This window comes from Rhamphochromis longiceps, linkage group LG3 (genome assembly GCF_057381845.1).
Source record: "Rhamphochromis longiceps isolate RC_006_pf linkage group LG3, R_longiceps_female_GT1.1, whole genome shotgun sequence".
Classification (NCBI taxonomy): domain Eukaryota; kingdom Metazoa; phylum Chordata; class Actinopteri; order Cichliformes; family Cichlidae; genus Rhamphochromis; species Rhamphochromis longiceps.
The window spans coordinates 27,809,530-27,837,426 of NC_140559.1; the positions used below are offsets into that span (position 1 = coordinate 27,809,530).

Sequence of the window (27,897 nt, forward strand, 5' to 3'; positions counted from 1 at the left end):
ATGAGTAACTGTATTCCGTTACAGTTACCGTTTAAAAAGGTGGTATTCAGAATACAGTTACTTTGTTGAAATAAATGGAATACACTGGGGTACTTTCCTGTTTCATTTTGTCGCGGGTCAGGACTGTTTGGGTTTTGTTTGACAGCTACGATCTGTTGTTCCAGGCGGCAGCGTTACGGTTGCCATGGTTACAGGGCGACGCTCTCTCTCTCTGCGACTGTGTGTTTCCTGGGTGAGAGAGCGCCTTTTCGTTGTTGTTGTTGTTGTGCTAAGCTAACAGGCAGAATGCTACAAGCATAGCTCTAAAGAATGTAGCATCATGTTCAGTGTAGTCCGTGCTGCTGGGAGAATGGACTGCCATACACGTTATGTGTCTGTGAGCGCTAGGAGGGAGAAAAAGGGGAGTGGAAAGGTACGAGCAGTCATCGAGCAAAAACGGGAGCTGGAAGCATGTAAATATAATAATAACCACTGCAGCCAAGAAGAGTGCCTGACGAGCCCAGTTGTAAGTAAGCTATTAAGACTCGACTGTACACTGTGTTCGTGTTTTCCTCCGAAAACAACAAGTTCCGTTGGAGCAGCCTTTCAACGCCTCTCTCTGTCTGTCGCAAGAAAAGTTGACCCACACAACAAAGTAGAGCTATTTTTCGGCTACCAGCCGACAGGGACCCCGCCGTATTATGCTGGGCTTACAATGTGCAATTTTTTCAGTCGCGCGATTCAGCTCCTGCTCAAACTGTACGATTGACTCACAGGGGTTAGAAGTTCATAGGTCACGATGCAGGGTCTCACACTATACGGCCCGATGCTCTGATGCGACCTGAGTGCTCACACTGTGCATCCATAAAAATGAAGGTTATAACAGAAATTCTGTCGCTCGCTCTCCCTCTCCGTCTTTCACTCACACAGACACACCACCACCATCAACTTTGCTAAATTGCTAATGAAAAACATTGGTCAGGCAGCTGTGATTGAGCAGCAGTGTCGATCCAACTATTTTCACGGTTGTTGTGGTCGTGATAATTTTGTGAGGCCACATCGAAAGGGCTCGGATGGTTCTACAGGTTGTGCCTCCATCGCTTGTGTCCAGATCACACGCTGCACTGCCGTGCTACGCCGTCTTTTTCGCTGACATTTGTGTTTGCGCGTGCGCAGTGTGGCAAACTGCGGTGACACCCTCACGACCAAGCGATTGATGATCGGGAGCTGGTCGTGAGGTGTCAATTGCTTCTCGTTACCCCACGTATACTACACGATGCACGACGCACGATGAAGGCCAAAATCGGGCCGATCGCCAAAACGATCGCACGACTCAAAAATCGGCTCAAAATGGGCCAAAAATCGCACAGTGTGAGCCCAGCATTAGTCAGAGGTCCCTTTACTACAGTTCGGAGTCACGGACCTTCAGTAATAGTAATAAATCACACAGCAATAGTACATTCACGTTGTTGTAAAAAGCATGATAATATTGTAGTGGGTCAGGGCTGTTCGGGGTTCTGCTTGTACAGTTATGTTTTGTGTATGTTGCCATGGTGACGGGTGACGCCCTCTCGCTGCGACGGTGTGTCCTTCCAGGGTCAGAGGGCGCCCTATGTGTGTTGTGGTTGCCGCGCTGAGCAGTTAGCTAGTGGCAGTGTGTTCTTCTGCAAATGTAATAAACGGCTGTGCTCCCTGGCTAGCTCACGGGAAGCAAGACCAAACGATACCTCCGTCTCCTCCTTGTCTGAACTCGCCACAATATATTAAGTAATCCAAAGTATTCAGAATACGTTACTGTCATTGAGTAACGTAACGGAATAGGTTACAGAATACATTTTGGGGCATGTATTCTGTATTCTGTAATGGAATACATTTTAAAAGTAACCTTCCCAACACTGATGGCTAATGACGTCATACTTAAAAACTGGATAGGTAAGTTATAATATTTCAGATAGTTTCCTTTGGTCCACCCTGAAGTTGCATCCAGCTCCTTCTCTGTGTTAATCATTGTAAAATTGTACTAACTGTGTGCTGTGGCTCCTTGAGGTCTGACGAGAATGGATCACCTTTATGTTGTGGTCTGACCACCCCTAGACAGGCCATAACACTTTAAAATGCCTTGAAATAGTGAAAACAGCAAAAACAAAAGGGTCACATGCTACTCTCCGTGTGACAGCACAGCCTGGTTGAAACACTGTAGGAAGGTGGAGCTCAGTCTAATCAAGCCCCAGTAAAGAGGAAGAAGAGATTCATCTTCATGAAGAGAACAATTAAAACAATATAAACACACTCAATACACATTATGACCTGTGTAACTGCAGTTTGGTTATAGAAACCATGCATCTTACCCACAGATGAGACAGCACTAACAACACCTCATATTGCCATAGGGAACAGACCATTTGAAAAATGTTAACCTACCTTAAATTTGAGAAACAAAACTATCACAAACTGACATCACCTGTACTCTTCCAGTGCATTTTCTGCCATCCATTATTTATGGAATAATTGTTATTATTTAATACTGCAGACAACTATTTAATCCAAATTAGTAAATATGCATATCAGAGATGTGGTGATACATAACCATCCTTTTTTATTTACAAAAACATAAAATAGTTATAAAGACATTAAGTTTAAGAAAACTACTCAATTTCACTGGTATTTGTTGAGTATGTTGACTGAGCATCCAGCTTTCCCTGAAGAAACATCCTGATTCAGTTTCATGCAGGACTGATGGTGTAAACCCAATGTTTTTTATGGGAGTTGATAGCACATGGAGAGGTGTGTGGTGATAGAGTTGCTATATTTCTTTCAAGACAACTGAAAGTCCTAACAATATTTGGGTTGACACTAAAGTCAGACAGAAAGTCTCCACTAAAAAGTGGAAGCTGTTATACCTGCAACAGGAAACAGTTCAGAACGAGATGTCATAAAATCTCATGTAGGGTTAATCTTTAGTCAGCTCAATAGTTTTTGTCTGCAAAGTGTATTTTAGAATTCAAAAACTGAAACGTAAAAAGCACATTACATTTTACCCTGAACACTGCTTTCCTTTACAGAGACAAAGCCCTTAAAGAGAAACTTACACTTCGTTTGTTGATCTGTGCATGAACAATGTCTGTTGGCTCTGAGTCAACAGACATATGCCAAGTGTTTGCTTGTGGTTTTGAGATGTATATTGTTAAGGTTCAGAATATTGGAGATGGACACCAGAGGAAAAACCCACAATAACAACACTGGTCCGGTCGGGTTGAGTCAAACGATGATTTAATGATCACACACGTGGGAGATGGACACTGTATGCAGACAGTCTCAGATCTCATCTCAAAAAACACATCACCATAGTTTTATGAAATCAGGGTATTAGAACGCCCCCTCATGCGTAGTGACAGGTGTAATACAATCAATGTTGACAATTTTATTTAACACAAAGAATAACATTGTCTCCTTCCCGAGGGCAGACGCTGACTGCCCCCGTCTCCTGGAACCGTCTGTACCCTGCTAAGACACAACATGGCAGCTACAAGGACTCTTTCATTTGTTAAGACCATCAGCGTGTATTGCTCTAAATCAAGTATATAATATTAAATGAATATTGCTGGATCAGCTACTTCTACTTAAAACATATTAAAACATGACTAAGCACAAAATCACCAAGAATAACATCTTATAAGTGCTGTGTAAGCGCGTGCGGCCTTCCAAGCTCAAAGCCTTTGCCCTCCATAGATCAGCCAGACTCGCGCTGGCTTTAGCTTTTAACCTTTAATTACCTTGAGCACAACTCTAGAATAAGCAACAAACTGCAATGTGTATGGAATGATCATGGTTACATCTGCAATGGAAAATCATGTTATTATTCTGGTACCTGTAAGAAAAGATCAAACTAAAGTTATCACCATCACTGTAATGCAAAGAATAATGTAAGATCAAAAACTTCAATTCATGCTTAATGCAAAGCTGGTTATATACTTCTAATGAACTAATAATGCCATATTAAAATATTAAATGATAATGAGAAAAACATCCCCTCCTTATTCTACAATTCCCTCTGTTGACCTCTGGAGAATCCAGAGGTCACAAACAGTTGTGTCCCTCCTTGGCCTACACATTCAGTTCCACATGCATCATTGGCATCATGGACATTGGAGTAATGACTCCAGGGTCCACTGCCCTCACAGACATACTTTTAAACATTCTTCTGGCACAAGGGATGAGACAACAACAAATAACCATAATACCCACCACAACAGACAAAGAAAACATGACCGAAGCGATGACCCCCTTCCACCGTCCGAACACTCAGGTCAGCCAGCCTTCCAACGGACTATCAACACCGGAGTGATCATGCATAGTTTCAGAAAGGCTCTTTAGGCCCTCCAGAGCCTTGGTTACCGACACATTTGGAGCAGTCTTGTTTGGAATAAAATTACAACACTGATCGGCCAATATAGGACAAACGCCCCCTTTTTGTCCGCTAACGACATGTCAAGGGCCATTCTATTCTACACTCCCATTAACGAGGTCGGACCCACCTGCTCCGCCAACCCCTCCATGCCGTCTCTGGTGAGGTTAGAGAGCCTCAGTACATTATAGTGAACATAATTAATTCTATCTACGTTCTTGTGTTCTTAACCCTTTTGGATCAACCCCCGCTATTTCCACCCCCAGAACCAAATACCTAGATTGTTTGCGATGCCAATTCCCCAATGATAAAGTTAACGCGTTTCCAGAGGGGCTGAAATCCCTCTGTAGTTTAAGCCCGTTTTCTGATCCTGATTCTAACAGTTCCCAATTTTGCCCAGTGTAACCCCTTACCTGGTCCCAATTACGGCACCAGCTGTCATAAGGACGATTTCCCCTCTCGCAGTGCGTACTCACTGAATAATCCCAACAGACCCACACATTGTATCCCCTCCAAGCACTGCCGACGTCCCTGCAATTAACAACATCACACAGATCAAATATAAAAGAAGTTGTGGCGCCAATAACATAATCTAATTCTAAACCACCATATGTGCTGAGACACTCATCCTTTTTACCAGAGACCTCGCGCTTCACTCTTGCCCGCAACCTTAAATCACTATAGATCACGCGTGATGTAATTGGTGTATCAAACAACGCCGGACTGGCATGGCCTCCGTGCTCAGACTGGTTTCCCGGGTCGGTCTGCAACAAACAAATCAAAAAACAAATAGCCATGATTAGCAACATAGTTGACATCAAACTCATAATAATTTCAACATTGTGATGGCTTTTGAAACTCTTCTTTCATCACCAGTGTCTAATTATTGTGATGGCATGGTGGTATGTGAATGTTATGGTGTAGTAAAAAGTTCAAAGCCCTTTATCAGAGCCTCTCTCTTGTTTTAGGTGTTCAGTGTGGTACCGCTCCTTTTCGTTGGCGCGGCGATCTCCCCCTTGGCTGCTCTTCTTTCTTCGACCTTCCGGGTAGACCACCGGTCGGTCCGTTGCACAGGTGTGAGGGATTATTCTGCCGCTCAATTTCACCTGTGTTGGGTTGAGATTGATCCTTCCCCACCAAGCCCTCGTGCGCGGCCGCGCACTGCGTCCAGTGATACCAGGTGTCGCCTTTCCCCTTCAGTTGGACCGCTGTCGCCGTCCGAGCCGATACCTCATATGGACCAGTCCAGCGGGGCTCCTTCCACTTTCGTTTGATGCCTCTCAGCCACACTGTTTTCGCGTCCGGGACCTCTCCTTCTCCTGTGGGCCCTTCACCAGCCGCCTGTTTCGTGAAACTGGACACTAGCGCCTTTAGCTCGTTCCAGTAGTCTGCGTGGGACCGGTTCCCCTTTTCGTCCCGTTCAACCGAGCCCACCGTCCAAGGTGCCGGAAACTATCTCCCGGTTTGCAGCTCGTATGGTGTAAAACCTGTGGATTGATTAGCAGAACATCTTATGGTCATCAACACAACCGGCCGGGCTGCGACCCAATTTAGCCCTGTTTGCGCGCAGATTTTTGCCAATTTGTTTTTCAAATTTAGGTTCATTCTTTCTACTTTCCCCTGAGACTGAGGATGATAGACCGTTCCAAATTTATGCTGGACGCCCAACATTTTTCTACTTTTTCCAAATCTTGATTTTTAAAATGGGTTCCATTATCTGATCTAATTCTTTTCGGGAACCCATGACGGGGAATGTAATGATTGATTAAACACTTAACGACAGTCTTAGCATCCTCCTTTTTTGTAGCCCAGGCCTCTGGCCAGCCGGTCAGAGCGTCAACACACTAACAAATATCTTACACCGCCCGGCCCGGAATCAATCATATCAGTGAAATCAATAACAATCTCCTCTCCCGGCCTCTCAGGGGGCCGAAACTTACCCACTTCCGGTTTTACTGCTGGCTTAGGATTGTGTGCCCCACAGATTAAGCTCATCCTGGCCTTCTCTCTTATCATTCCTCGCAGCTCAGGATGCCACCAATGACACAAATTTCTTTCCATCTGGGCTCTCCCCACGTGGGCGAGTCCGTGGGCTTCATCCACCTTCTGTTCTGCCATTTTGGCTGTCAGCACGGGGCGCCCGTCTGGCCCCCTCCACAAATGTCCATCCTGCCAGGCTCCTTTGTTTTTCCACACCCCCTTTTCCTCTGGGGATGCCTCCTCCTGGGCCTGTTTGACTTCCTCAATCAGATCAACAGATATCTCCTCTTCTGGAGTTACCTGTATCATTTGTCTCCGTCCTTTGTAGCCTGCGGCCTCCTTTGCGGCTTCGTCTGCTCTCTGGTTTCCTTTTTCCACCATGCTGGTTCCTTGGGAGTGAGCTTTGCATTTTATAATGCTCACCTCCTCTGGGTCAGCCAAGGCCTTTTCCAGTTCCTCCATTTCATGTTTGTGGGAAATAGGTGCATTGGTTGCTGTTCTGAATCCTGCTCTTTTCCACTGAGGCAGCTCCACATGCGCTGCTCCAAACGCATATGCCGGATCGGTGTAGATGTTCACTCTCCTGTTCTTGGCTAATCTCAAAGCTCGAGCTAAGGCTATCACTTCAGCTCTCTGGGCCGACTGCTTTCCCTCAATCCTTCCTGACTCTCTGACCTGATAATCTCCTTCTACTCTGCAAACCACCGCATACCCTGCTTTCAGTCCTCCTTCGTCTCGGTGGCAACATCCATCGGTGAACCAGTCCTCAGCTCCCGGTATGGGTTCGGCCTTCAGGTCCTCTCTAATCTTTTCCTCAATCTGTGCTCTTTTGGCGCAGTCATGTGGTTCCCCTACACCCATTAAATCTGCCATGTTAATTCCTTCATGTGTGAATGTCAAATTTGGGGCCTCTAAGACTTTGCTCAGTCTCTTTTGTGCTCGTGGTGACATACAAAATGCTTGTGAATTCACGTATGCCACTATGCTATGTGTAGTGAGTATTTTTAGTGGGTGTTCTCTCACTACATGTGCTGTTTTTTTTTTAATTCTAGCGACCCCTGCTGCATGTTGTGTGCATGTAGGATGCTTTGCTTCTGTTGGATGTAGTTTTACACTTACATACATGAGCACTTCTCTACCCCCCCCTTTTTTCTGAAACAACACTCCATTTACAATTGAGTTTGTTTCAGAAACATCCAAATAGAATGGCTCATTATAATTGGGTGTGGCTAAATCTGTGCCTGCATAATCCTGTTTTACCCTAATAAATGCGGCTTCAGCTTCAGGCGTCCAAGGCAACTCAGCCTTAAAGTTTCGAACACCAACTTGCTTCATTAGGCCCCTGAAAGGGGCAGTTTTACCTGCATAATCCGGGATGAACTGCCTGCTGTAACCTGTTAAACCAAGAAAAGAAAGCATTTCTCTCACAGTTCGCGGTTTTGGGTGTGTCAAAATTTGGTCTCTGTGTGTGTTCATCAAACCCACTGATTTGTGTGCGATTACCCGGCCCAAAAAGGTCACTTCAGGGCGAACTAACTGCAGCTTGTCTTTACTTACTTTAAAGCCACATTCCGTCAACCTATTCAACACAACGAACGACGCCGCTGTACAATCCGCTGCTGACGGGGCTGCAATGAGAAGATCATCAACATATTGTATTAATGTACAATCATTAGGCAAATTACATGACGACAGGGCTTCTTTAAGCACCTTATTGAAAATACCTGGAGAAAGTGCAAAGCCTTGTGGCAACCGTGTGTATCTGAGTTGTTGGCCTCTGTATGTGAATGAAAAAATGTCTCTGAGTGACTCATGCAGAGGAAGACAAAAGAATGCATTTGCCAGGTCAATACACGTGAACCACTTTTGGTCACATGTGATAGCTGATAAAGCTGTGTACGGATTTGGTACCGGTGCAGTAGTAGAGAGCAATATTTCATTAATGGCTCTCAAATCATGTGCCATACGGTATTTTCCTGTTCCATGTTTCTCCACTGGTAGAATTGGTGTGTTCCACAGTGAGTGAGAGGGCTCTAACACCCCGGCCCTTAGCAGGCCTTCTATTGTTTCTGTAATTTCTTCCTCTGCTTCAGGTTTGTGTTTATACTGTGGTCTATTGATTGGTGTGTTTGACTTGAGCTGGAACAAGACAGGAGGACACTTAGCTAGGCCAACATCCGTGGGCCCTTTTGACCATAGACTGTCAGGCAGATTCGACAGTCCAGCAACTGCGTGAGGATGATCTACACACTCCTCACCATGTGTTTTTGAAATTTCTTTATGCTCCAAAATCACTGTACCCTCACAGGCACAAGTTATGCGATAGGTTTTACAATTTGGAGCATAAGATAAGTCAGGAACTTGGGTTCTTTGCCACCCTGTGTCGTCCAGTGCTTGCCTGACCATTGGACCTAAATCACCTGCACCATGACCTTGGTGGACCGCCAATGTAATGTGAGGGGTTGAATTTTCTTCCACATTGTACCAAGGCAGTTGTTCATCAGTTAATTTCACAGCCGCGGCTACACCTTCTGGTCCAATGTAGATGTCATGTGTTTGCACATTCCACGTCTGACCCTCAAGATCAGATTGAAATAATTCACGATAGGTGTCATCATTTTCTTTATCATAAAACAGGGTAACGTGGTAAGGGTCGCACGGAGGGGAGTAAACTGCCAAGCTCATTATCCAGGGTCTCCACAGCTGAAATTGCCTCAGAACATCCTCTTTCACTAGTCTCCCCCAGTAGATATTGACTTTTGCTCTTTCACAGTCTTGAAGCAGATATTGAGTCTTTGAACTTGTTCCCAGGCACGGAAAATGCTGGCCCCCTGGCAGAGTCACAGATAATCCATCTGCTGAACATGTGATTGTGGCGCCCAACTTCACGAGCAGGTCCCTGCCCATAAGAATTACTGGCGCTTGCGATGACACCACATAGTTGTGTTTCAAAGTCTGCTTGCCCAGCTTTGTCAAAGCTGGGTCAGTCACTGGCAGAGTTGTCGGGATCCCGGAAAAACCCACCACGTTCACTGTGTGGCAGGACAACGTTGCACTGTCTGGTGCTGCTCTCAAGGTTGAATATGTTGCTCCAGTGTCTACTAAGAAGGGCAATTCTGTCCCTTCTACAGTCATTGACAGCATGGGATCTGCCATCCCCATACTGTTTGGTCCCTCCGGGTCCCTTCAGTACTGGTCCTCCCTCCAGTCAGCCACTGGATACTGCGCGGCTGGTGCTGCACTCGGGTTTGGGGCCTGATATGCTCCCCTAGAGCCATCTCTTGCTCTCGGAGCTCCACGTGCCTGGGATTGGTAGTTTCGTCTTTGATAGTTCTGACGACGTTCTGGGCAATTTCTGTTCCAATGACCCTCTGCTCCACACCTCCAACAGACATTCCAAGGCACACCGCTGAGATTCCCCGTGTTACGAGCTCTTTGTACTCCCTCCGCTGAGCCACCACGCCCTCTGTACGATCCACCGGTTCCCCAATTCCCTGTGGGTTGGTTCTGCCTTGGTGCATTGGCGGGCCATCCGTCATTAGTGCAGGGACCCGGGCCACTATCTGGCCATTCAGGCCCAGGACCAGGCTGGGTCGCAACTATCATCATTTTTCTGTTTTTTCTTTTTCCTCTTTTTTCTTTTCGCAGGCTTTGTTTCTAGCCTCCGCCAACTGTAGTTTGAGCAGAGACGCTTGTGCCTCCTCCAACTCTTTTTCTGCTTGTTCGCCCTGTCCTGCTCCAGCTGCAAACGATGTGAGACGTGTCTTTCCCACTGCACCGAATCTGCTACGGCAAAATCTGGGTTTTTCTGTAGATCTTCCATGACCTGGTTTGGCAGCCCTGCCAGCACCGCTGAGCGAAACCACGCCCGATGCTCACCTTCTCTACCCGAATGGGTACCTGTTTCTAACAACCACTGATCTCTGGCTTTTTCTAAAAACTCTCTAGGTGTGTTTTGGGGGTCCCAAATTATTTTAGGTATGGCTCCTGTGTTAGGGGTTGGGTACTTTTCACGGACTGCGTCAGACAAAGCACATTGCACTTCATGATAAGGCAAATCATTTGCATAGCGAGTTGTGCGAGCTATGGCCTCTACATCTGCTAGCCCACCACCGAGCATACACCGCGCAGAAATGGCGCGAAAATCACCAATCGCAAGCTCCTCTCCTTCTGTTAGTCTGCCTAATTCACGCAACCACCTTGCAACTTATAATGAGTGCCTGCAGCTTTTTCTGCTTTGGTCACAGTTTTACACTGTCCCAATTTTCCCTTGCCTTTTGAACTCTTAAAAATAGGCCTCCTCTGTCCCTGCTCTTTTTTTTTCACCTGTCTTGACCTAAGATTCCTGGCTATACTTGGTTCTGACGCGACTCCTCCTCTGTCGTTATCTTCATCATCTTCTTCCTCCTCTGAGGTAGATGAATCATTGTCGCTCTCCTCTTCTGCCATGCTTTTGGTCATTTTGTCCTTTACGGTCTTCAGCGTATTTAATACTTCCAATAGCCCTTGCGGGGCTTCAAGCATTCGTCCGAATACTTCTCCTGCCCATGTGTCTGACTTGGCCATTGCTTTGGAATGTTTTGTCCTGGTTTGGGCCTGCTCTTCTCTTGCTGGTGTTGGCAGCCCGATGAAAGCCGGTTGTGCCATCCTTTCCACCGGTGAAATCATTTCCTCGTTTGTTGGGGTCCAATCCGCTTCTCCAGTCTGGTCTGGCAGGCTCTCTCTTGATGCTTCGGCTTTTGGCCTGTCTCCTCTCTCATGTGAACAAGAAGGCAAAGGCAAGCCTTCCTCTGCGGCTGATATTATCTCTTTCCCTTCCCCACTCAGGGACTGACATTTAACTGTCATATGCCCTTCATTATGAAACACCAGTGGTGCTCTGGTGTATTCAACATCAGCTACTCCTCCCACAACCGCTGCCGTCTGTTCATCTGGGCCCTGTACTTGTCCTCCTCTGAGGGTCATTACAGGCATGACATGTTGTCGTCCTACGGCATTAGATGTTAATGTGGCCCAAGGAAGAATCTCTGCTGTGTGATACTTGTTAGCATCTCCTGGTTTTGGAATCCAGTTGTTCATTTGGTCTTCCAGCTTCTTATTTTGCTCTTTCAGTTGTTTCAAAGCCTCCATTATGCTTTCCATATCTTCTGTTTCCGCTGTGTCATCCTCCTCCATCCAGGAAGATGCTCCGTTCCACAAGAACATCCACTTGCAACACTTTGCATGAGTTTGCTGTAGTTTCTTGATTTGTTGGTTAATTCTCCAGTTAATTGAACTTTTCTCTGCCTCGGTTTGCAGTTGTTCCAGTTGCTGCTCACATCTCTCTCTTTCTATTTTGAGCACAAGACTTAGGGCTATTTTGTCATCCAGCCCTCTCTGTTGGGAATCAATAAGCTTGTTTAGCTCAGCTTCCATTGCTTTGCATTCCTTCTCAGCTAACTTTGATGATCCAGGGGAAGCTAAGCGAATAGCTCTTTTTAACTGTTCCTGCTGCTCCTTCAGAGGCTTATAGCCTCTGTGCCCAGTAGGTGTCGTGCTCGGGCCGTCAGCCATTGTCCTAGAACACAAGCTTACCTCCCTTTTTTGTGACGTTATACGGCTCCTCCTTCTGGATCACTCCGCAATGTCTGCCTGTTAGCTTTCAGAATTACTTTCGCTCCTCCAAGGGTCACTGTCTCCTTATGATCTGCTTGGTAAGACACACAGCCAACGCAGTGTGTCAAGTCTTAACCAAGCCTCTTTCAATATTCGCTTTTAATGACCACTTTTCACTCTGTAACATAAATGTTATAATATCATACACACTACATATTGACCTCGGGGCACAAAACAATAACACAGCTCGAATTCATTCACATAGCCTAAAATTTTTTTTTTCACAGAAAATTGCCCCAAAGCAATATCATGTTTGCTCACAAAGTGACAAAATCACCGTGTTGTACCGTAGCATAGGCAAAATGAGCCGCGTCTGTAGGCACCCAATTTGGATCATTTTCATTCTCAGTTATCTCCTTTAAGCCTCGAAATAGGAGAAGACAACGTTGCACATAGGCACTTAATTCATGCATCTCAATCTCAGACCACACTGTCATCTCATAAGGTGCATCACCTTCATGTGCAACAATGTGACACTCACAGCCGACCCCCAGCAAACCCTCCATTTCAGTAATTTTTATACAACAAGTGACAGAATGCAGCGCTGCCATGTTTGCTTATATTTTATATAAATAGGAAATTATCTGTGTTAAATGGGACTGTTTAATGCATGGGACACAATATAATCATTTATTGTTGAAGGGACAAATGTCAAAGGGGTTCTAACAGGTCCACTTTATTGCGTGCTCATAAATTATTGTTATCTGGGTCACTCACCCAATGTGCTTTATTGTTTGAAATTATTAATTATGTCACGCTTATTAGTGGCTCATATTTATTTACGGCCTATGTTTGAACTTGACAACAAAGGCAGAGCATCATCTCATCCTTTCAGGGTGAAACACTCCACTTTCTCTGTGTCATGGCAGCTCAGAAAAGTTCATGAACTTTACTTGCTCGAAATATAGCTTTAAATCAGTTATGCTATCAGTATAAAATGTTTAGGATTTAATTAAATTATTTTCAACTGACTTACAGCAACTTACTCTGATCTAGGAACGCTCTCTTATCCTCCTCAAAAACTGAAGTTACTCAGTCTTAAATGCTTTTTACATTACATAAATCAACTGTGATTAACTAATAACCTTCTAGTGATTCCCACTTGGTTTAAAACATTCAAAAGCCTTCTAGGGACCTATTCTGATCATAACCTATGTGTGTGTAAGCTTGTTTGCACTTAACCCTCTGCACTCAAGGCATTTACTACACTTTATCAATCCGGACAGTCACGCCGAATGAAGCTTCTGACCTTCAAAGGCCGAGTGCCAACTCATTATAAGCACATTTGCAAGGTGTGTCTGAAAATTATTTAAACCACTCTTTTTAAATCAAAAACTATTTACATTGTTATAACATCAAAACCAGCAGCATATTTACAAACTTTCAGCAATAAAAAGCCTTCTGCTTATAAGGCTCACACACACTCTGTGCAGGAAGTGAAAAGCTCCGTTCTCCTCCCAGCCACACCGTCTAAAAATAGCTCACAGCGCTGCAGCTGCGCTCTCATCACACACAGGGTCACACAAAGCTCAGATAGAATTCTATTCACAAAAGACGTCTTATATTTACAATCACTGACAGGCCTGACAGATTCAGCACCTAACAAATTTCGACAAATTTAAGTTAACGGGTCTCACCGAAGAAAGTCTCACTTTTTTGTAATCAATTAACCAGTATCTGTTTCCTCCAGAACAGCCTATGGCCTGATTTCTAAAGAACCTAAACAATTTTGACAAATTTTACCATCTCACCGAAGCAAGATAACTTTTCTGTAATCAATTAACCAGTATCTGTTTCCTCCAGAACAGCCTATGGCCTGATTTCTAAAATCCCTAACTCAATTTAACTTTGTCCAAACAAGCACATGACACCGTTTTAAACGGTGAGGAGACTCGGTAACTCCTAGCTTATTTCAGGATGCCCTGTACCCCACAGTTAAACCAAACTGAACTAACCCTGTTCGCCGACAGGTCAAGACCGCGCGTCCACGGCCAGGAGGGAGCGTAACCTCCGGGCTATGTGCTTCTTAGCATCTTCCAGTGCCGTCCTATAACAATTTTCACCTAACCGATTTTGAGAAATTTTACCATAACGGGTCTCACCGAAGAAAGATAACTTTTTTACGACCAATTAAACAGTATCTGTTACCTCCAGAACAGTTTCTGACCTAATTTGTAAAACTATTAACCAGTCTCTGTTTCCTCCAGAACAGTTTCTGTCCTAATTTCCCTACCAAACTACCTGAGCCTTCAGCTCAATATCCAGGGACTCAAACCCAACATTATATCTGTTACCTCCAGAACAGTTTCATATTTCTTCAACTTCATTAAACATTCTTAAGCAACTTTAACTGCATAACACACGGTGATTCTCATCAAAATCAAAACAGACACTCACCAGCAACGTCAGTGAGTAGGCTTTTAATTTAATGCAGCCCAATTTGGCACAGTTTGGGAAACAACTCAACAGGCAGTGCCTTACCTTTTAGATGCACCCGGGAAGCTCACTCACATCAGATCCCTGGTCCGTGCCTGTCCGCTCGACAACCTCAGACCGTCCACACCTCACACTTCCACCCCAATACCACAGGACGAGCCCCCAAAATGTTAAGGTTCAGAATATTGGAGATGGACACCAGAGGAAAAACCCACAATAACAACACTGGTCCGGTCGGGTTGAGTCAAACGATGATTTAATGATCACACACGTGGGAGATGGACACTGTATGCAGACAGTCTCAGATCTCATCTCAAAAAACACATCACCATAGTTTTATGAAATCAGGGTATTAGAACGCCCCCTCATGCGTAGTGACAGGTGTAATACAATCAATGTTGACAATTTTATTTAACACAAAGAATAACATTGTCTCCTTCCCGAGGGCAGACGCTGACTGCCCCCGTCTCCTGGAACCGTCTGTACCCTGCTAAGACACAACATGGCAGCTACAAGGACTCTTTCATTTGTTAAGACCATCAGCGTGTATTGCTCTAAATCAAGTATATAATATTAAATGAATATTGCTGGATCAGCTACTTCTACTTAAAACATATTAAAACATGACTAAGCACAAAATCACCAAGAATAACATCTTATAAGTGCTGTGTAAGCGCGTGCGGCCTTCCAAGCTCAAAGCCTTTGCCCTCCATAGATCAGCCAGACTCGCGCTGGCTGTAGCTTTTAACCTTTAATTACCTTGAGCACAACTCTAGAATAAGCAACAAACTGCAATGTGTATGGAATGATCATGGTTACATCTGCAATGGAAAATCATGTTATTATTCTGGTACCTGTAAGAAAAGATCAAACTAAAGTTATCACCATCACTGTAATGCAAAGAATAATGTAAGATCAAAAACTTCAATTCATGCTTAATGCAAAGCTGGTTATATACTTCTAATGAACTAATAATGCCATATTAAAATATTAAATGATAATGAGAAAAACATCCCCTCCTTATTCTACAATATCTAAGAGTGAATATAAGTGCAGGACTGAGACTTATTTAGCACATCCACTCTGTAAGACTGAGGTTATAGTCTGACGCTGACAAGAAGAGAAGATATCCTACAATATTTGTGACATAAGATTCCTGATCATCTTCCATCCTTCCTTATATTAACTGCTGGTCACTTTGGGTCTTCTGTTTCCTGCAGATACTAAAGATCACCATGATGAAGCTGATGACTGCTTCTGCACTTCTCTTTGCAATGGCGACCCTGACCACTGCTGGTGGTAAATATTATTGTATATTTCTTTTATCATACTGTAAAGGCAGGGAACAACACAAATGCAATAATTTTGACTTCTTAGTGCTCTGATTACTTTGAGATAATATTTAGTGTCTGGTTAACCTGAAGTGAAAATTTAAATTCTAAACCGCCATAAAAGCCTCTAGAGTTTCTATCTTTAACCGCAACCATAAAAAACAACTTTCCTAAATATGATATAATGTCTATTTTTCTTTTTACAGAATTACTTGGAGGCAGTTGTTGGAATACATATTTGCTCATAAAGAACATTTTAAATGTATAGTTTAAACACCACATAATATTTTCATGTTAATCTGCAAAGTCTGTGGTAAATACAATGATGTTAAAGGCTTATTTGATCAAATTAAACCAAACATATCTAATAATTGTTTTGTTTTTTTATTCAGATTCTAATTATGGATATTGTAAGCAGTAGGGGTGCAACAGGGGTGCAACTCGTATTGATTTTGAAATCAAACCTTCATTCAGATCTGTCGTTTGGAACTATTTTGGTTTTCATGTGAAGCACGAAAGCATCAACTAGCTAGCCGGTCGTCACGGCAAAGCTACAAGAGCGTCTCTCAGCATGGGCCCGAAAAAAGTTCTGTCAGCCGAGGAAGGAGACGATATTAAGAAGTCGCTGGAGTTTATGACAGAGGAGATTTCTACTGTCAAACTGCAGCAGAAAGCCATCCTGGACCTGGTCGAGGAAGTTAAGGCTCTCCGCATCCAGAACGCCGAGAAGGATCGGCGGCTGGCGTACCTGGAGAACAGAGTGGCAGATTTGGAGCAGTACACCCGGATGAACGATGTTATCATCACGGGGCTTCGCATCAAACCCCGGTCATACGCCCGGGCGGTCGCCACTGACAATGTAGGAGGGCCAGGAGAGGAAGATGTCAACTCCACGGAGCATCAAGTGGTTACCTTTCTACGGTCCAAAGGTGTGGAAGTGGATTATAACAACATTGAGGCTTGCCACCCTCTACCCCGAAAAAATGACAGTGACAAACCAGCCATCATTGTGAGATTTGCAAACAGAAAACAGAAAACAGCACTGTTAAAACAAGGAAAGAAACTGAAAGGATCCGATGTCTTCATGAACGAACATCTGATAAAAAGAAATGCGGACATTGCCAGGAAAGCACGTTACTTGAAGAAACAGGGAAAAATTCAAAATACATGGACCACCAACTGCAAAGTATTCATTAAACTCAATGGAACACCGGAACAAGCCAAAGTGTTGGTCATCAGAAATATGGAAGAGCTGGACAAATACTGAGGTCAACTTACTCTGGAGGTATGAATACACATGTGACGTGACACACAACACAACACATGGCACAGTCCAAAAGAACTTCATCTGCATCCGGCAACAATATCAACATAACTCATTGGAATTCTCTTTATGATAATCTGGAACTGAGAACATTTCGATACACAGACCATAATGTTCTAGACTTAGAAAAGGATATAGACCCGGAAAATAATTTCTTCTACAACATCAGCTGTAACTGCTGCTACTTCACTGATGAACAGTTTAAGCACACCATCAACACGGAAAATAAATTATCAATAATCCATTTTAATAGCAGAAGTCTGTATGCCAACTTCAACAATATAAAGGAATATCTAAATGAGTTGACAAATCCATTTGGAATTATTGCCATTTCTGAAACATGGATCAATGCGGAGAAAGGAATGGACTTTGGACTGGAGGGATATGAAGTGAATTTTGTAAATAGAAGGAACAAGAGTGGAGGGGGAGTAGCTGTGTATGTGGATAAAAACCTAAACTACAAGGTAGTAGAAAGTATGACAACTGTAATTGATAATTTACTAGAATGTATAACAATTGAAATTTATAAGGAAAAAGAAAAAAATGTAATAATTAGCTGTATATATAGAACACCTGGCTCTAGTATTCAAGTATTTAATGACTTCATAGAGGAAATATTCTCTAAAACAAATCAAAAAGTTATGTTTATCTGTGGTGATTTTAATATTGACCTGTTGAATCCAAAAAAGCATAAAATGAGCGACGAATTCCTAAACACTATGTACAGTTTGAGTTTACATCCTAAAATAACCAGGCCTAGCAGAATTACACCACATTGTGCCACCTTACTTGACAATATTTTCACTAACAATATGGAAAACAACATTGTGAGCGGATTATTAATTAATGACATCAGTGATCACCTACCAGTTTTTGCAGTTTATGACACTAATTATAAGAAAAATCAGCATGAAGAACAACTGAGATACAGACGTGTAAGGACGGAAGAAACGATGACTGCATTTAAGAACGATCTATTAAATCAGGACTGGGACAATGTGTACAAAGAAGCTGATATTGATATTGCATATGGCATATTTTTAAGAATATTCATGGAGTTGTACGATAAAAACTGTCCAACAATAAAATACAACAGAAAGCACAAATATTCAGATAGACCATGGCTCACTAAGGGTTTACAAAATGCATGTAAAAAGAAAAATACACTCTATAGGGAATACCTAAAACAAAGAACAAAAGATGCTGAAAATAAATATAAAAAATACAAAAATAAGTTGACCAATATTATACGTGTATGTAGAAAGGAGTATTATAGTAAAATATTGAACAACAATAAACATAATATGAAAGGAATATGGGATGTTTTAAACGGTATCATCAAAAATAATTCTGGACAACAAAGTTATCCACAATACTTTATCGATAATGGCAATATTATGGAAAACACTGCTGATAAGGTCAACAGCTTTAATCATTATTTTGTAAATATTGGACCAAAACTGGCAGAACAAATTCCTGAGTCACTGCCATCAGTAGACTGTAGTGAAAACCTGATTGATAGGAACCCTAACTCAATGTTCCTCACATCAGTGGAGGAAAAAGAAATAATTGACATTGTACACATGTGTAAATATAAAACATCTACTGATTGTAATGATATTGACATGAAAATCGTCAAGAAGGTCATTGAAGGAATTGTAGGACCTCTAACATATATTTGCAACTTATCATTTCAGACGGGAAAAGTGCCAAACAAAATGAAAATAGCTAAAGTTGTGCCGCTGTATGAAACCGGGGATAGACGCCACTTCACAAATTACAGGCCTGTTTCTTTACTACCACAATTCTCCAAAATCCTAGAAAACCTGTTTAATAAATGATTAGACAAATTCTTAGATAAATATAAATTACTCTCTGACAGTCAATATGGATTCAGATCAAAAAGATCAACATCTCTGGCATTAATCGAATCAATTGAGGAGATTACGAATGCTATAGATCAGAAACAGTATGCAGCTGGAGTATTTCTGGATCTCAAGAAAGCATTCGACACAATCAATCATGACATATTAATTAATAAACTGGAACGGTATGGGATTAGGGGGGTTGTACTGCAATGGGTGAAAAATTATTTAAGTGACCGGAAACAATTTGTGAAGCTGGGTGTCCATTCCTAATCATGCTTGGACATTGCTTGTGGTGTTCCACAAGGCTCTGTACTGGGTCCAAAATTATTTATTATTTATATAAATGATATTTGTAAGGCATCTGATATATTAAAATTAGTATTATTTGCAGATGACACAAATATTTTTTGTTCTGGGGGGAATCTAAAGGAGCTGCTGGATACAATTACTTCAGAAATGTGCAAAATTAAAAAATGGTTTAACAGGAACAAACTATCGCTAAATCTAAGTAAAACTAAAATTATCTTATTTGGGAATTCCCTTAGAAATGCACAAGTGCAGATTCATGTAGATGGTGTGGAAATTGAAAGAGTACTTGAACATAAGTTTCTTGGTGTGATTATAGATGATAAATTAAACTGGAAGTCTCATATAAATCAAATACATAACAAAATTTCAAGAAGTGTCTCAATCTTGAGTAAAGTAAAACACATTCTGGACCACAAATCACTCCACATTCTCTATTGTTCCCTGATTGCACCGTATTTGAATTACTGTGCAGAGGTTTGGGGCAATACTTACAAATGTTCGCTATCATCAATCTTTATATTACAAAAAAGGGCCATAAGGATAATCCATAAAACTGGTTACAGAGATCATACAAATCCACTATTCTTAAAATCAAAAATTCTAAAATTCACAGATCTGGTTCATTTTCTCACAGCACAAATTATATATAAAGCAATAAATAACCTGCTTCCTGACAATATTCTAAAAATGTTTTCTAAAAGGGAACGGGGATACAATTTGAGGGGGGAATTAAATTTAAAACATCCTCGTATCCGTACAACATTAAAAAGTTTTTGCATCTCTGTGTGTGGAGTGAAGCTGTGGAACAGACTAAGTAAAGATATGAAGCAATGTCCAAGCATGGCGCAGTTTAAAAAGCGGTTTAAGGATATGGTTTTTACAGGGTACAGGGAAAAGGTAGAGATTTGATAGGGTGTTCTTGTCTAATATTTTCATGTGTGTGCGCATGCACGGGTTTGTTGGTATGGATATATATATATAATTGTAGGCTGTGTATCCTTGAGGTGTTAATGGGGTTATTGAAAATGTGTATATGTGCGTATGTGTGTATATACGTATGTATGGATAGATAGAAACATATATGTGTATATATTTAAAAAAAAAAAAAAAAAAATTACACATAACATATAATGTAATTGCAAGGAGGTATTTCTGTAGTCTATTGATACTAGATAGTGGAAAAGGGGTGGGATTAAATAAGCTTATGCTTCTTCCTGCTCCTTTTTGAACATGGACGTTATTTGGAGTTGTGGTTGCTCGTTTTCCTTTTGTTTGCTTTGTTCATTTGTCTCTTTTAATTCTATTTTTTTTTATACTTTTTCAACATGTTCAAAATAAAGATTCAATCAATCAATCAATCAAGCATGACCCTGATGGTAAGCGTGTCATGGACAAAAGTAAAACAGTTTGCTTGTTAACGTGTTGACACCGTCCAGCCCCACACACGGAGATTTGCCATGTTGTGGCGTTAACGTCATTTCAACGAGATTAACGCTGACAGCACTAGTGGGAACACAATGAATATGACTGCACATTTACTCTGACAGCATCCTAGTGCAAAGACAAGTGGAAGCAGACAAAAAGAACAGGCAAGCATGCTACAAACTTTACCCGAGTCATTTAGACAGCCGTTAGCACATGATTCTCCTTATGGGGACCTGATATGTTTAATATGCTGCTGAGAGTATAGCCCAGAAGAAGCATATAGTATAGCTTTTATTTTGGAAAGAGCCATTTCTCCGTAATAAACTCTCTTTTCCAAAGATGAGTGATTTCTCGATCGGATAGATTAAATTTTTTATTATTTTGTTGTTTCAGCAACGTTAAATTTAAAAACTGTGCTTTTCAGTTAAAATATATATTTATAACTTTAATAAATGACAAATTAAAAAGGCATGAACACTTTTTTGTATTGAAAAAATATCGAACCGTGACACCAAAGTATCGAACCGAACCGAACTGTGAATTTTGTGTATCGTTGCACCCGCATTACTAGTGTCAATGAAACCAGTTTATCACATACAATGAATCAATTCAAAATCATGTTGTTTGTCAATAGGAGAATGGTATCTTGTGAAGAAGTCCCCATCTTGTCCCTGTGGTTGGACTGAGTACTACAACCAGTGCTTCATCTATGTTGCTAAGCCCATGAGCTGGGCTCAGGCTGAGGTAATATCAGTCATTATCACCAATGAGTTATTCTGAAAATGTTTTCTCTGATACTTAGGTTATTAAGTATCATCTTCAGGATCAACAACTGCTCTTAAATTGATGTTTCACAACAACAATACTTACATTCTGATGACATTTGCACACAAAACAATTCATCCATCCATCCAGTGATTTATTTTCTGCTGCTTATTGTTGCTGTAGTGGGTGGGAGCAGTAAACTAAATAGAAAAGTTTAAGAAGTTTAAGACGTCCCTCTCCCCGACCACATCTTCAAGCTCATCCAGATAAACAGTGACATTCCGGGGCCAGCCAAGAGATGTAATCTGCATGATCCATCAAGTCCTGGGTTTGTCCCAGAGACTCCTAGGAGATGCCTGGAACAACTGACCCAGGAGGTACCCAAGAGATATCCACATCATCTGGCTCCTTTTGATGTGGATGAAGAGCAGCTATACTCTCGTTCCTTTTTGAATGTCTGAACTCTTCACCATTAAGGACATTAAGGGAGAAAACAAATGCTATTTGGAGAAAACTAATGTTGGCTGCTTGCAGTCTCACTCTTTTGGTCAATAGCCAGTAGTGATGTGTCGGTTGCGAACGAAATGGCTCTTAGAGCCGGATCTTTGACGTGAACGACTCAAACCAGCTCCTTATCGCAAGCCGTGGGTTTTTTTCTTTCTCTCTCTCGCACTTTTTTTCGCTTGGGCTTTGCACTGGGAAGAGGGGGGGAGGGGCGGTAGTTATACTCGCAGTAGCACAGGAACAGAGCGGGAGGGAAAGAGAGCGTAAAGAGCCAGGGACAACAATATTAGAGACAACATTAGAAAGGTATAGTAATCATCCACAACTATTTTCAGTTGTGTATGATAAAGGATTCAGAAAGTTTATTCATGCAGGTCCATATGACAGAGAATATGCATCTTGTTTTTGTTTTCATATTATAATTTATAATTAATTGTGTTGTGGTTTGCAGTGTTGTTTCACTTTACATTTGTTTAAAAGGAAAAAGCTGAAAATTTAAATAGTTAAAAGTTTAAATGTGAATAGTTGGTTTTTTGTATTATATGATTTATTTATTACATTTTATGTGGAGTGAATAAATTAAAGTATATTTATGGTGGCTCCTAGAGACAAAGCAGGTACAAACTTCAAAACACGTACAAAACACAACAGAAGTGCTCCAGGATGCTAGTGACCGTGACACCAAAGTATCGAACCGAACTGATACCGTGAATTTTGTGTATCGTTGCACCCCTAATAAAAAAAAAATATATATATATATATATATTAGGGCTGTCAAATGATTAAAATTTTTAATCAGATTAATCACAGCCTAAAAATTAATTAATCATGATTAATTGCAACTCGAAATATGACCAAAATGTGTGCAAACATACGGACAGATAGCGGATTTTTACACACTTGTTAGTGTTATTTAATGCTAAGACCACGCTGAGTGGCCTGCGTTCACTCAGCGTGTTCTGACGTAGGCTGGGTGTTGTGCTGGAAGCGAATTAATCACAGCCTAAAAATTGATTAATCGCAACTCGAAATATATGTGTATATGTGTATATATGTGTAAAAATCGGGACAGATAGTGGTTTTTAACACACTTGTTTGTTTTATTTATTATTAATTGTGAGTACAAGCAGTACAAGCAGAACAGGGCTTCAAATAATTGTGAGGGATTTTTACTGAATGTTTTCCACCCATTTAAATCTAGCACATTGTTTTATCCATATACATCTTCAAGTTCACAGAACATAGGCCTAATTCAACAGGCAAAATAGAAAAAATCTCCAATCATCCTTTTGGGTAAGGTAGATTAGTGCAAAATAAATATGAACAACAGTGAAAAGTATTGTTTAAATCACATTCAACCATAGAACAAGCTCTATACACACGGTCCTCTGGTCTACTCATCCTTCAGCCAGTTGCTGAGACAAACCAACTTGTCCACGTTCTCTGAGTGCAGAGCAGACCTCTTCTTGTTCACAATGTGCCCTGCTACAGAGAACAGCCTCTCACAGGGCACTGTGGAGGCAGGAGTGGCCAGGTATCTGCGAGCAAGGCGGGCCAGCTGGCTGTGGGCTCCTGCATGAGCTGCCCACCACTGTAAGGGACAGTCCTCTAAGGCAGTGCAGGGCTCTGCTCTGTAGCGCTGTATGGCTCTGTCCTGCTGTACCTCCTCCTCTGACTCAGAGTCAGAGTCCATCTGCAGCAGGCTCAGCCTCTTCTTGGCTGGACCTTCTTCTGCAGTGTGTGATCTTCTAGGAGAGTCTTCATGCAGCATGCCTGCCAGTGTGGTCCACACTGCTTCTCTGTCAGTCTTGGGCACACTGCGTAGGTCTTTAAAACGTGGGTCCAGTGCAGTTGCGATCTGGAGCCATGCATAGTTGGTATGTTCCTGGCGGGAAGCAAGGTCTTCCTTAAACTTCTCTTTAAACCTCACCACATATGCAGGGTCCTCATCAGTTACTTCCATGACACGGCGCAGGTGGCAGAAGGCTGGTAGAACTACAGAGCAGGAGACGTAGGCCTCTCCTCCCAGCAGTTCAGTCACATATCTGCAGTGGAATACACACACACACACACACACACACACACACACACACACACACACACACACACACACACACACACACACACACAGATAAGACAGCAAATTAAAAAAAGCTTTTTATTACTAGGTATTAAGACATTTTCATAATAACAAAACTGATTTAAGATGTATGTTTGATAAATTTAATCTAAACCTACAATTATGGTCACAATGACAGGCTCACCTGCAGGGCTCTAGAAGTGTCTCCAGTCTCTGGAGTTTGTCCCACTCTGGAGGCGTCAGGAGGACAAGTTTATGCTTTTGTTTATCCAGAGTCGCGGTTACTGCAGTTTGGTTGCGGATCAAGCGCTTCACCATCTCCAGCGTTGAGTTCCAGCGTGTAGGCACGTCCTGGGCCAACGGCTCCTGCTTGCGCCCCAGTGACACCTGCTCTGCGTTCAGCTCTGCTGTGTTTGCTGGGCTGTGCTTAAAATGGCCAACAATTTTGCGGCATTTGGCCAGCGCAGTGACAAAGCCACTGTCTGCGAGACTCACTGTGATGCATCTCTGTAGAATGTGCGCAGTACACGGCATGTGATTGAATGGCATGATGCGAGCCGCGGCGATCATATTGCGCGCACTGTCCGTGCCTACTGTTGTCACCTTCTCCTCAATTCTCCACCTGCGAGCAACAGTCTGGAACTGCTCTGCACAAGCGTCCGCAAAGTGCCGCTCTTCCGTTTTCATTATAGTCAGCGCAAAGGATGTCAGACCCCAGGCTTCAGTGATTAAATGCGCAGTAACTCCCAGGTAATTGTCATTACTCAATGATGTCCAGTGGTCTCCTGTCAGAGCCACGCATTCTGTGTGAACTAAAGCCTCTTCTTTTTTCTTTTTCTCCGTTTCATACAGTTCGTGGATTCAAATTGTTATTGTGCTTCTCGCTGGGGGCTTGTAGGACGCGTCCTGAGATGCAACCTTTAAAACATCCGCAAAGCCCTTGTCCTCCACAATGCTTAACGGTCTACAGTCCTTTGCTATCCATTTGGCTATATTGTCGGTCAGTTTGTCCAAAGAAGACTTACCGAGTGGCCTGCGTTCACTAAGAGTGGTCTGACGCAGGCCGGGTGAAGCTGCTGCCCCGATAAACGCGTGTTTGGCATTAAGGTGGTATTTTAAGGTCGAATTTGAACGGTGAAATTGAAACTCTTTACTACAGTGAGTGCAAATTACAACGCGTTTGGTTATTGTCCCATCTATGTTCTTCTTGTATTTAAATTCCCCATCCAGAAGGCCATCCTGTTCCTGCTTCTCCATTTTCAGTGGCGCGGTAAACAAATCAAGTGGAATTATGGGAGCGACTTTTTTTTTTTTTTTTATCTGCGTGTTGCGCTAAATAGTTAAATATTCTAACGTAATTGATTCCAAAATTTAATTATCGCAATTAACGCGTTAATTTCGACAGCTATAACATATATATATATATATATATATATATATATATATATATATATATATATGTTTACCAATGTAAAGAAAAAAATTTTTTTTTGGCAATTCTGCTGTTTCTTCGCTGTAGATAAACTGTCAGTCCATGAATGCAAACCTTGCATCTATGCAAAGCCTTGAGGAGTACCAGATGATTCAGAGGCTGATATCTGATGCTATTCAGCATGATGGACCTGCTTGGATTGGCGCTTCGGATGCAATAAAGGTATGCTAACATACACAAAGTTATTCACCAGGAAATTAAGAAAAACAAGAATAAAAAAGAATTCCACATGCACAAAACAAAAAGGGTTTTTTGGTGCCTAAATAGACAAAAGACGAAAGAAAACTATCAATGTATCAATGTGCCTTTTTTTTAGAAAGTATAATTTATTGTTTTGTGTTTCCCAGGAAAAGTTTTGGTTTTGGAGTGATGGGACCCCTCTCAAATACACAAACTGGTGTACTGGACAGCCTGATAACTTTCAGGGCAATCAGAACTGTGCATATGTAAATTGGTCAGGTAAATCACTGTGTGGTCATGATAAAATAATCATGTGTTTACTTAGCACTAACTAGGTTTTTGGTACTTACAGACAAAAAGTGCTGGGATGACGGTGGCTGTGAATCTGTTATTCCATCTGTCTGCGCCAAGAAAATCTGATGAAAGCACAAATACTTCACACAAGATATCACCTGAAGAATCTGTGTGTCATTATACATCTTTTATCTCCTTTATTGCTGTAATGCTACGCAAGGAATGAAGCGACAAGTAACATAAACAAGAGCTGGGTTGTCACTTAATACAAGAGAAATGAATTTGTTGTGGAAAGAATGCTTTTAGCCCAGTTTCATTTAGATGTAGACTGAACTCTTATCTCTCATCTTCTAAATCAATAAAAAAAAGAGCATTGAATGAAGGTGTGTCATTAATCTGTCTTAAATTCATTAAAGCTTTGCAATATGTACTTCAGAATATGTACAGTTCTGCAACTATCACTGTGTGGTTTAATATTTGCAACATCTGGAGCTACAAAGTCATGGAATATAATAGAAAATCTGGAAATCTTTTTTTAAGTGGCGTTTGTAGGGTTACTGAAGTTGGGCTAGCTGGTATATAATGATGTGCTATATGGTGGCTAGCTACACAGCTATGGTTAGCATAATATAAACACAGTGAAGCTGGGGGATGAATGCTAACTTTTTTCCACTTGATAAAAGTTAACATGAGCGTTCCCAAAGGGTTAGGAACAAATGTAACTGCATGGGAGGTTGCTGTAATCGGACCAAAATTCAGTGAGAAGAACAACTGCAATATAAGGTTAGTCATTAATATACTGCTGTATGGGCTGGGCTGTAGTTGCATCATACTCTTTTCTCTCTGCAGAACATTTCAGTGCATGTGCCAAAGAAAAGGAAACAAAATGGCTATTGTTCAAGTCATTACTACTGCATGAGAGTGCTTGTATAAACAAGAGCTGTGCTACCCTACTATTGCCAATGTAAGGTACCAATGCAATGCTACCCTAGGAAAGACACATACAAACTCACACTTGGCCCTCTCTCTCTCTCTTTCACACACACACACACACACACACACACACACACACACACACACACACACACACACACACACACACACACACACACACACACACACACACACACACACACACACATTGTGCATTTCTATTTATGTTGTATCTTTTTATTACATACCCCTACACCCCTCTCTTTTTTCTGCCTGTCCTGCCTCAGACATGTCAAACTGTATACCACAAATAATGTAGTAGCACAAAAAGAACACGAATGGAAATGAAGAAATAAACAGATAAAAGAAAAACCTGAACAAGAGGAGCCTATAGAAAATTTATCAAGCAATCTTGGAAAAGAAAAAGAGAGAAGGAACTTTCATGACTTTAGCAACATTTCTAACGGGTTGAGTTCACTTTTTAGACCACACACGTCTGAGAAACATATCTTTGTATGTTTAGATATTTTGGGCTGTGTCAGATTTCAGTGAAACAAAGCAGTGTTTATTGAATTAGGCTCCAAGTTCCATTAAATTGTTTGGTCTTATGTGTTATTTTCCTATAGTTGTTTCTTCTGTTTTTCAGCTTCCTAATAACCTTGAATACTGTTCAGGCCTTGGGGCACAATTCTCTGATCTTCTGTTGTCTTACAAGAAGATATTTTACCATTCCTGTTGGAAACTTCCAATCTGATAAGGTTGAAGTTGCTCAAAGATCAGATTTTAGCCTGCTGGGTGTGTATTTCTGGTGGACTGGTTTGGGGAAACTAAACATTAGAATGCTTGTCTGTCTAAATCGTTACATTCCAAGAAGATTCTATTTAAACATGAGCTAGGGTCAAGTCCGGCGTTTTCAGGACGAGAGTGTTGTGTACTT

At 41.8% G+C, this 27,897-nt stretch overlaps 3 protein-coding genes and 1 long non-coding RNA gene across 4 annotated transcripts; 3 read left to right on the plus strand and 1 right to left on the minus strand.

Moving 5' to 3' along the window:
* The first annotated feature begins 16,318 nt into the window (after window positions 1–16,318).
* LOC146673776 (uncharacterized) lies at window positions 16,319–17,150 on the plus strand. The gene has a single exon (XM_085391547.1). The coding sequence runs from the start codon at window positions 16,358–16,360 to the stop codon at window positions 17,051–17,053; it is 696 nt and encodes a 231-aa protein (XP_085247673.1). The 5' UTR covers window positions 16,319–16,357; the 3' UTR covers window positions 17,054–17,150.
* A 1,328-nt stretch (window positions 17,151–18,478) lies between these two features.
* LOC146673777 (uncharacterized) lies at window positions 18,479–20,451 on the plus strand. Its single transcript, XR_014908798.1, has 2 exons — window positions 18,479–20,225; window positions 20,292–20,451. It is a non-coding gene; the product is annotated as an uncharacterized LOC146673777 (long non-coding RNA).
* A 900-nt stretch (window positions 20,452–21,351) lies between these two features.
* LOC146673778 (ladderlectin-like) lies at window positions 21,352–26,364 on the plus strand. Its single transcript, XM_085391556.1, has 4 exons — window positions 21,352–21,456; window positions 25,581–25,715; window positions 25,901–26,012; window positions 26,086–26,364. The coding sequence occupies exons 1-4, from the start codon at window positions 21,436–21,438 to the stop codon at window positions 26,151–26,153; spliced, it is 336 nt and encodes a 111-aa protein (XP_085247682.1). The 5' UTR covers window positions 21,352–21,435; the 3' UTR covers window positions 26,154–26,364.
* LOC146673779 (E3 SUMO-protein ligase ZBED1-like) lies at window positions 23,366–24,865 on the minus strand. Its single transcript, XM_085391533.1, has 2 exons — window positions 24,246–24,865; window positions 23,366–24,026 (listed from the first exon to the last, which is right to left on the minus strand). The coding sequence occupies exons 1-2, from the start codon at window positions 24,746–24,748 to the stop codon at window positions 23,375–23,377; spliced, it is 1,155 nt and encodes a 384-aa protein (XP_085247659.1). The 5' UTR covers window positions 24,749–24,865; the 3' UTR covers window positions 23,366–23,374.
* Window positions 26,365–27,897: the final 1,533 nt, after the last annotated feature.